The sequence below is a fragment of the Cheilinus undulatus genome, linkage group 16 (genome assembly GCF_018320785.1).
Source record: "Cheilinus undulatus linkage group 16, ASM1832078v1, whole genome shotgun sequence".
Classification (NCBI taxonomy): domain Eukaryota; kingdom Metazoa; phylum Chordata; class Actinopteri; order Labriformes; family Labridae; genus Cheilinus; species Cheilinus undulatus.
In genome coordinates, this window is record NC_054880.1 from 48,114,029 (window position 1) to 48,124,481 (window position 10,453).

General features: G+C 37.3%; 1 protein-coding gene across 1 annotated transcript; it reads left to right on the plus strand.

Annotated features, from left to right (window-relative positions):
• Positions 1-10,110: 10,110 nt before the first annotated feature.
• On the plus strand, positions 10,111-10,422 carry si:dkey-22i16.7 (alpha carbonic anhydrase 8). Its single transcript, XM_041809495.1, has one exon. The coding sequence runs from the start codon at positions 10,111-10,113 to the stop codon at positions 10,420-10,422; it is 312 nt and encodes a 103-aa protein (XP_041665429.1).
• Positions 10,423-10,453: the final 31 nt, after the last annotated feature.

The following is a 10,453-nucleotide window of genomic DNA, read 5'->3' on the forward strand; positions in this document are numbered from 1 at the left end:
TAGTTTAGCTTTAGTTGATCATGGCTGAGTTAGTTTAGCTTTGGTTGATCATAGCTGAGTTAGTTTAGCTTTGGTTGATCATAGCTGAGTTAGTTTAGCTTTGGTTGATCATAGCTGAGTTAGTTTAGCTTTGGTTGATCATAGCTGAGTTAGTTTAGCTTTGGTTGATCATAGCTGAGTTAGTTTAGCTTTGATTCATCATGGCTGAGTTAGTTTATCTTTTGTTTTTCATGGCTGAGTTAGTTTATCTTTGGTTTATCATAGCTGAGTTAGTTTAGCTTTGGTTTATCATGGCTGAGTTAGTTTATCTTTTGTTTTTCATGGCTGAGTTAGTTTATCTTTGGTTTATCATAGCTGAGTTAGTTTATCTTTGGTTTATCATAGCTGAGTTAGTTTATCTTTGGTTTATCATAGCTGAGTTAGTTTAGCTTTGGTTGATCATGGCTGAGTTAGTTTAGCTTTGGTTAATCATGGCGGAGTTAGTTTAGCTTTTGTTTATCATGGCTGAGTTAGTTTATCTTTGGTTTATCATAGCTGAGTTAGTTTAGCTTTGGTTGATCATGGCTGAGTTACTTTAGCTTTGGTTCATCATAGTTGAATTAGTTTAGCTTTGGTTGATCATAGCTGAGTTAGTTTAGCTTTGGTTCATCATGGCTGAGTTAGTTTAGCCTTGTTTTATCATAGCTGAGTTAGTTTAGCTTTGGTTTATCATGTCTGAGTTAGTTTAGCTTTGGTTTATCATGGCTGAGTTAGTTTATCTTTGGTTAATCATGGCTGAGTTAATTTATCTTTGGTTGATCATAGCTGAGTTAGTTTAGCTTTGGTTTGTCATAGCTGAGTAAGTTTAGCTTTGGTTCATCATGGCTGAGTTAGTTTATCTTTGGTTGATCATGGCTGAGTTAGTTTATCTTTGGTTCATCATAGCTGAGTAAGTTTAGCTTTGGTTTATCATAGCTGAGTTAGTTTAGCTTTGGTTCATCATAGCTGAGTTAGTTTAGCTTTGGTTTGTCATGGCTGAGTAAGTTTAGCTTTGGTTCATCATAGCTGAGTTAGTTTAGCTTTGGTTGATCATAGCTGAGTTAGTTTATCTTTGGTTGATCATAGCTGAGTTAGTTTATCTTTGGTTCATCATAGCTGAGTAAGTTTAGCTTTGGTTCATCATAGCTGAGTTAGTTTATCTTTGGTTCATCATAGCTGAGTTAGTTTAGCTTTGGTTGATCATGGCTGAGTTAGTTTATCTTTGGTTCATCATAGCTGAGTTCCTTTAGCTTTGGTTCATCATAGCTGAGTTAGTTTAGCTTTGGTTGATCATAGCTGAGTTGGTTTAGCTTTGGTTCATCATGGCTGAGTTAGTTTCGCTTTGGTTCATCATGGCTGAGTTAGTTTAGCTTTGGTTGATCATAGCTGAGTTAGTTTATCTTTGGTTTATCATGGCTGAGTTGGTTTAGTTCTGGTTAATCATGGCTGAGTTAGTTTAGCTTTGGTTGATCATAGCTGAGTTAGTTTAGCTTTGGTTCATCATGGCTGAGTTAGTTTCGCTTTGGTTGATCATGGCTGAGTTAGTTTAGCTTTGGTTGATCATAGCTGAGTCAGTTTAGCTTTGGTTAATCATGGCTGAGTTAGTTTAGCTTTTGTTTATCATGGCTGAGTTAGTTTATCTTTGGTTTATCATAGCTGAGTTAGTTTAGCTTTGGTTTATCATGTCTGAGTTAGTTTAGCTTTGGTTTATCATGGCTGAGTTAGTTTATCTTTGGTTAATCATGGCTGAGTTAATTTAGCTTTGGTTGATCATGGCTGAGTTAGTTTAGCTTTGGTTGATCATAGCTGAGTTAGTTTAGCTTTGGTTTATCATGGCTGAGTTAGTTTATCTTTGGTTTATCATGGCTGAGTTAGTTTATCTTTGGTTAATCATGGCTGAGTTAATTTAGCTTTGGTTGATCATGGCTGAGTTAGTTTAGCTTTGGTTGATCATAGCTGAGTTAGTTTAGCTTTGGTTTATCATGGCTGAGTTAGTTTATCTTTGGTTTATCATGGCTGAGTTAGTTTAGCTTTGGTTTATCATGGCTGAGTTAGTTTATCTTTGGTTTATCATGGCTGAGTAAGTTTAGCCTTGGTTCATCATAGCTGAGTTAGTTTAGCTTTGGTTTATCATGGCTGAGTTAGTTTATCTTTGGTTTATCATGGCTGAGTTAGTTTAGCTTTGGTTTATCATGGCTGAGTTAGTTTATCTTTGGTTTATCATGGCTGAGTAAGTTTAGCCTTGGTTCATCATAGCTGAGTTAGTTTATCTTTGGTTTATCATGGCTGAGTTAGTTTATCTTTGGTTTATCATGGCTGAGTAAGTTTAGCCTTGGTTCATCATAGCTGAGTTAGTTTATCTTTGGTTTATCATGGCTGAGTTAGTTTATCTTTGGTTTATCATGGCTGAGTTAGTTTAGCTTTGGTTTATCATGGCTGAGTTAGTTTATCTTTGGTTTATCATGGCTGAGTTAGTTTAGCCTTGGTTCATCATAGCTGAGTTAGTTTAGCTTTGGTTTATCATGGCTGAGAAAGTTTAGCTTTGGTTCGTCATAGCTGAGTTAGTTTAGCTTTGGTTTATCATGGCTGAGTTAGTTTAGCTTTGGTTGATCATAGCTGAGTTAGTTTATCTTTGGTTAATCATGGCTGAGTTAATTTAGCTTTGGTTGATCATGGCTGAGTTAGTTTAGCTTTGGTTGATCATAGCTGAGTTAGTTTAGCTTTGGTTTATCATGGCTGAGTTAGTTTATCTTTGGTTTATCATGGCTGAGTTAGTTTAGCTGTGGTTTATCATGGCTGAGTTAGTTTAGCGTTGGTTTATCATGGCTGAGTAAGTTTAGCCTTGGTTCATCATAGCTGAGTTAGTTTAGCTTTGGTTTATCATGGCTGAGTTAGTTTATCTTTGGTTTATCATGGCTGAGTTAGTTTAGCTTTGGTTTATCATGGCTGAGTTAGTTTATCTTTGGTTTATCATGGCTGAGTAAGTTTAGCCTTGGTTCATCATAGCTGAGTTAGTTTATCTTTGGTTTATCATGGCTGAGTTAGTTTATCTTTGGTTTATCATGGCTGAGTAAGTTTAGCCTTGGTTCATCATAGCTGAGTTAGTTTATCTTTGGTTTATCATGGCTGAGTTAGTTTATCTTTGGTTTATCATGGCTGAGTTAGTTTAGCTTTGGTTTATCATGGCTGAGTTAGTTTATCTTTGGTTTATCATGGCTGAGTTAGTTTAGCCTTGGTTCATCATAGCTGAGTTAGTTTAGCTTTGGTTTATCATGGCTGAGAAAGTTTAGCTTTGGTTCGTCATAGCTGAGTTAGTTTAGCTTTGGTTTATCATGGCTGAGTTAGTTTAGCTTTGGTTGATCATAGCTGAGTTAGTTTATCTTTGGTTGATCATAGCTGAGTTAGTTTAGACTTGGTTCATCATGGCTGAGTTAGTTTAGCTTTGGTTGATCATGGCTGAGTAAGTTTAGCTTTGGTTCATCATAGCTGAGTTAGTTTAGCTTTGGTTGATCATGGCTGAGTTAGTTTAGCTTTGGTTCATCATGGCTGAGTTAGTTTATCTTTGGTTCATCATAGCTGAGTTGGTTTAGCTTTGGTTTATCATGGCTGAGTTAGTTTATCTTTGGTTTATCATGGCTGAATTAGTTTAGCTTTGGTTCATCATAGCTGAGTTAGTTTAGCTTTGGTTGATCATGGCTGAGTTACTTTAGCTTTGGTTCATCATAGCTGAGTTGGTTTAGCTTTGGTTCATCATGGCTGAGTTAGTTTAGCTTTGGTTGATCATAGCTGAGTTAGTTTAGCTTTAGTTTATCATAGCTGAGTTAGTTTAGCTTTAGTTTATCATGGCTGAGTTAGTTTATCTTTGGTTGATCATGGCTGAGTTAGTTTATCTTTGGTTAATCATGGCTGAGTTAGTTTAGCTTTGGTTTATCATGGCTGAGTTAGTTTAGCTTTAGTTTATCATAGCTGAGTTAGTTTAGCTTTAGTTTATCATGGCTGAGTCAGTTTAGGTTTGGTTGATCATGGCTGAGTTAGTTTAGCTTTGGATGATCATAGCTAAGTTAGTTTAGCTTTGGTTTGTCATGGCTGAGTTAGTTTATCTTTGGTTCATCATGGCTGAGTTAGTTTAGCTTTGGTTGATCATAGCTGAGTTAGTTTATCTTTGGTTCATCATGGCTGAGTTAGTTTAGCTTTGGTTGATCATGGCTGAGTTAGTTTAGCTTTGGTTCATCATAGCTCAGTTAGTTTAGCTTTGGTTGATCATAGCTGAGTTAGTTTATCTTTGGTTCATCATGGCTGAGTTAGTTTAGCTTTGGTTGATCATGGCTGAGTTAGTTTAGCTTTGGTTGATCATGGCTGAGTTACTTTAGCTTTGGTTCATCATGGCTGAGTTACTTTAGCTTTGGTGGATCATGGCTGAGTTAATTTATCTTTGGTTGATCATAGCTGAGTTAGTTTATCTTTGGTTCATCATAGCTGAGTTAGTTTATCTTTGGTTGATCATGGCTGAGTTACTTTAGCTTTGGTTGATCATTGCTGAGTTGGTTTAGCTTTGGTTTATCATGGCTGAGTTAGTTTATCTTTGGTTGATCATGGCTGAGTTAGTTTATCTTTGGTTCATCATAGCTGAGTTAGTTTAGCTTTGGTTCATCAAGGCTGAGTTAGTTTAGCTTTGGTTTGTCATAGCTGAGTTAGTTTATCTTTGGTTCATCATGGCTGAGTTAGTTTATCTTTGGTTCATCATAGCTGAGTTAGTTTAGCTTTGGTTCATCAAGGCTGAGTTAGTTTATCTTCGGTTTATCATAGCTGAGTTACTTTATCTTTGGTTTTTCAGGGCTGAGGTAATTTATCTTTGGTTCATCATAGCTGAGTTAGTTTAGCTTTGGTTCATCATAGCTGAGTTAGTTTAGCTTTGGTTCATCATAGCTGAGTTAGTTTAGCTTTGGTTGATCATAGCTGAGTTAGTTTAGCTTTGGTTTATCATGGCTGAGTTAGTTTAGCTTTGGTTGATCATAGCTGAGTTAGTTTAGCTTTGGTTTATCATGGCTGAGTTAGTTTATCTTTGGTTTATCATGGCTGAGTTAGTTTATCTTTGGTTTATCATAGCTGAGTTAGTTTAGCTTTGGTTTATCATGGCTGAGTTAGTTTATCTTTGGTTTATCATGGCTGAGTTAGTTTATCTTTGGTTTATCATAGCTGAGTTAGTTTAGCTTTGGTTTATCATGGCTGAGTTAGTTTATCTTTGGTTTATCATGGCTGAGTTAGTTTATCTTTGGTTGATCATAGCTGAGTTAGTTTAGCTTTGGTTTATCATGGCTGAGTTAGTTTATCTTTGGTTTATCATGGCTGAGTTAGTTTATCTTTGGTTTATCATAGCTGAGTTAGTTTATCTTTGCTTGATCATGGCTGAGTCTTGGTGTTTTCATCAGATCCATGGCTGTATTAACACTAAAATGTTAGTATGACAGTTCTTCAAGAAAATATGTATTTTTATGTTTTTCAGTGGAGGAGACGCACTGCAGTGAAGAGAAGTCAGAGCAGTGAAGCACCTTCTCAAAGTGCCATGTTGCAGCCATCCATTTAGCCCTGAGGGCTCCTAGAGGGTTCCGCCATGGCAGCTCTCATCTGCCATCAAACCACCATGCTTTAGATGGCTCTGAGATTCACTGGCTTCTAAATCACAGCCTTACCTCTTAGTCTACCACACACCTGAAGAAAGAGGAAAACAGCTGTAGAAACCTGCATATATACACTCATTGGTCGCTTTATTAGGTACACTTGCAGCTAAATCACAGCCTATTGTAGTAGCATATACTTATTGGAAATAAAGAATAATAAAGCTGAAAATACCTGTACCCAAAATCTGTGTAAATAAAATCACAAATTAACCTGGCTAAATAAAGAACGGATAAATAGAAAAATTAAAAAACTAAGTAACATCCCTGTCTAAAGATAACAGGTTAAAAGAAACATTTGTAAAACTCAACAATCAACTGACTAACATTGCTTAATAAAGGTTTACATACAAGATAATGAAAATCTAAAACATTATCGTCTACAGTCATGTTTTTATAATGTCTGTCTCTGATAACTCTGAGTTAAGTCATTCTTCTACAGTCATGTTTTTATAATGTCTGTCTCTGATAACTCTGAGTTAAGTCATTCTTCTACAGTCATGTTTTCATGTTAATATCTGTCTCTGATAACTCTGAGTTAAGTCATTCTCCTACAGTCATGTTTTTATTTTCATGTCTGTCTCTGATAACTCTGAGTTAAGTCATTCTCCTACAGTCATGTTTTTATTTTCATGTCTGTCTCTGATAACTCTGAGTTAAGTCATTCTTCTACAGTCATGTTTTTATTCTGTCTGTCTCTGATAACTCTGAGTTAAGTCATTCTCCTACAGTCATGTTTTTATTCTGTCTGTCTCTGATAACTCTGAGTTAAGTCATTCTCCTACAGTCATGTTTTTATTTTCATGTCTGTGTCTGATAACTCTGAGTTAAGTCATTCTCCTACAGTCATGTTTTTATTCTGTCTGTCTCTGATAACTCTGAGTTAAGTCATTCTCCTACAGTCATGTTTTTATTTTCATGTCTGTCTCTGATAACTCTGAGTTAAGTCATTCTCCTACAGTCATGTTTTTATTTTCATGTCTGTCTCTGATAACTCTGAGTTAAGTCATTCTCCTACAGTCATGTTTTTATTCTGTCTGTCTCTGATAACTCTGAGTTAAGTCATTCTCCTACAGTCATGTTTTTATTCTGTCTGTCTCTGATAACTCTGAATTAAGTCATTCTTCTACAGTCATGTTTTTATTCTGTCTGTCTCTGATAACTCTGAGTTAAGTCATTCTTCTACAGTCATGTTTTTATTCTGTCTGTCTCTGATAACTCTGAGTTAAGTCATTCTCCTACAGTCATGTTTTTATTCTGTCTGTCTCTGATAACTCTGAGTTAAGTCATTCTTCTACAGTCATGTTTTTATTCTGTCTGTCTCTGATAACTCTGAGTTAAGTCATTCTTCTACAGTCATGTTTTTATTCTGTCTGTCTCTGATAACTCTGAGTTAAGTCATTCTCCTACAGTCATGATTTTATTCTGTCTGTCTCTGATAACTCTGAGTTAAGTCATTCTCCTACAGTCATGTTTTTATTTTCATGTCTGTCTCTGATAACTCTGAGTTAAGTCATTCTTCTACAGTCATGTTTTCATGTTAATATCTGTCTCTGATAACTCTGAGTTAAGTCATTCTTCTACAGTCATGTTTTTATTTTCATGTCTGTCTCTGATAACTCTGAGTTAAGTCATTCTCCTACAGTCATGTTTTTATTTTCATGTCTGTCTCTGATAACTCTGAGTTAAGTCATTCTTCTACAGTCATGTTTTTATTCTGTCTGTCTCTGATAACTCTGAGTTAAGTCATTCTCCTACAGTCATGTTTTTATTTTCATGTCTGTCTCTGATAACTCTGAGTTAAGTCATTCTTCTACAGTCATGTTTTCATGTTAATATCTGTCTCTGATAACTCTGAGTTAAGTCATTCTTCTACAGTCATGTTTTTATTCTGTCTGTCTCTGATAACTCTGAGTTAAGTCATTCTCCTACAGTCATGTTTTTATTTTCATGTCTGTCTCTGATAACTCTGAGTTAAGTCATTCTTCTACAGTCATGTTTTTATTTTCATGTCTGTCTCTGATAACTCTGAGTTAAGTCATTCTCCTACAGTCATGTTTTTATTTTCATGTCTGTCTCTGATAACTCTGAGTTAAGTCATTCTCCTACAGTCATGTTTTTATTCTGTCTGTCTCTGATAACTCTGAGTTAAGTCATTCTTCTACAGTCATGTTTTTATTCTGTCTGTCTCTGATAACTCTGAGTTAAGTCATTCTCCTACAGTCATGTTTTTATTCTGTCTGTCTCTGATAACTCTGAGTTAAGTCATTCTTCTACAGTCATGTTTTTATTTTAATGTCTGTGTCTGATAACTCTGAGTTAAGTCATTCTCCTACAGTCATGTTTTTATTTTCATGTCTGTCTCTGATAACTCTGAGTTAAGTCATTCTTCTACAGTCATGTTTTTATTTTCATGTCTGTCTCTGATAACTCTGAGTTAAGTCATTCTCCTACAGTCATGTTTTTATTTTAATGTCTGTGTCTGATAACTCTGAGTTAAGTCATTCTCCTACAGTCATGTTTTTATTTTCATGTCTGTCTCTGATAACTCTGAGTTAAGTCATTCTTCTACAGTCATGTTTTTATTTTCATGTCTGTCTCTGATAACTCTGAGTTAAGTCATTCTCCTACAGTCATGTTTTTATTTTCATGTCTGTCTCTGATAACTCTGAGTTAAGTCATTCTTCTACAGTCATGTTTTTATTTTCATGTCTGTCTCTGATAACTCTGAGTTAAGTCATTCTTCTACAGTCATGTTTTTATTTTCATGTCTGTCTCTGATAACTCTGAGTTAAGTCATTCTTCTACAGTCATGTTTTTATTTTCATGTCTGTCTCTGATAACTCTGAGTTAAGTCATTCTTCTACAGTCATGTTTTTATTCTGTCTGTCTCTGATAACTCTGAGTTAAGTCATTCTCCTACAGTCATGTTTTTATTCTGTCTGTCTCTGATAACTCTGAGTTAAGTCATTCTTCTACAGTCATGTTTTTATTCTGTCTGTCTCTGATAACTCTGAGTTAAGTCATTCTCCTACAGTCATGTTTTTATTCTGTCTGTCTCTGATAACTCTGAGTTAAGTCATTCTTCTACAGTCATGTTTTTATTCTGTCTGTCTCTGATAACTCTGAGTTAAGTCATTCTTCTACAGTCATGTTTTTATTCTGTCTGTCTCTGATAACTCTGAGTTAAGTCATTCTTCTACAGTCATGTTTTTATTCTGTCTGTCTCTGATAACTCTGAGTTAAGTCATTCTTCTACAGTCATGTTTTTATTCTGTCTGTGTCTGATAACTCTGAGTTTAGTGTTTCTCTTTCTTCAGTCATGTTTCTATCATCACTGTGGTCCTGGATGAGTGTCTGGTACCACACAGGGACTTTGGGGCCTTTTTCTGTATCTTCCAGGCTTAATGATGGCCTCCACCTGCTGTTTTATGGTCACAGCTGGAGCAGAGGAGTTCACATTTGTCCCTAGTAACACAGTTTTAATCTCTCTCTTCCTTTTTCTTCAACCTTTTCTCCATCCACTCTTTTTTTTTTGTTTCAATCCTGTCTTTTTTCAGCTCGCTCTTTTATCAACCTGTTGTCTGCCTTGTTCTTTCCTCTGCCTCCTTCTTGATCTACCTTCATATCCTCTGCCACCGCTCTTCTTCTCCCCCTCTTTTCTTTGTGGCTCATTGCCCTGATGTTCTTTTTATGGTCAACAGCCACAAGCTCCTCGTCTGAGCTAGTCTGGACTCCTGTGTTTCAGAGGGGGAGAGTAGATGAAGGGATAAAGGCCCACGAGGTGTCCATACAGCCAAACATCAGAACAATATGTCACGCAGCTGCCTGATGACCTGGCTCATTCAACCCTACAGACTCTGACTGTGCCTCTTCATCCTGAGGGGAGGACCAGAATCATATATCTTATTCCTACACAGAAATAATCCTGTTTTATTAGCACTCATTCAGCTCAGAATGATCCCCTTAATGTGAAAGAGAACCACCAACATGGCCTTGGATTTGGACCATCTTTGTGGAGCTTTCTTCATCCTAGGTGACGATGCTGTTTTCCAGTGCACGGACTGCTGTTTTGTCTCAGGATCCTATTGAGGAATCCAAGTTTCATCTCATGTTATCACTCTTAACGAATGTGCTTGTGTTTTTTCCTTCTGATCGGGAGTCAAAAGTTTTGGGACATTTTTAGTGTTGTTGTCATGTTCAAATTTATGTGTTGAATTAAAACTGTCTCTGTATCAATGGAGACCATTTCTGCTATCGTTCTGTTATGTTCCCACCAGACACCAGGAAAATCATTCACTCGCTCAACTCATACCATCAGCATGAGGTGATGAACTGACTGAAATGACCTTTTCTCTGGGCCCAAGGATGCCATATGTTTTAAATCAGCTGGTGGCCACCGTTAGCCCTCTAACAAATGGAAGGTGACCAGACTGAGAGCCCTAACCCTACCCTACCCTACCCTGACCTACCCCTACCCTACCCCTACCCCTACCCTACCCAACCCTACCCCTACCCTACCCCTACCCCTACCCTACACCCTGCCTGCCTGCCTACCTGCCCTACCTGTCAGCCTGCCCTGCCCTGCCTACCCGGCCCTGCCCCCTGCCCTACCACCTACCCTGCCTGCCCCTGCCCCTGCCATGCCTGCCTGCCACCCTTCCACTGGCCTGCCTGCCCTGCTCCCTATGCCCCTACCCTGCCCTGCTGCCTGCCCTGCCCTGCCTAGCCCCTGCCTGCCCTGCTGCTGCCCTGCCTGC

Coding starts and splice junctions, on each gene's coding strand:
- si:dkey-22i16.7 (XM_041809495.1), top strand. CDS start 10,111: ATGGAAGGTGACCAGACTGAGAGCCCTAACCCTACCCTACCCTACCCT.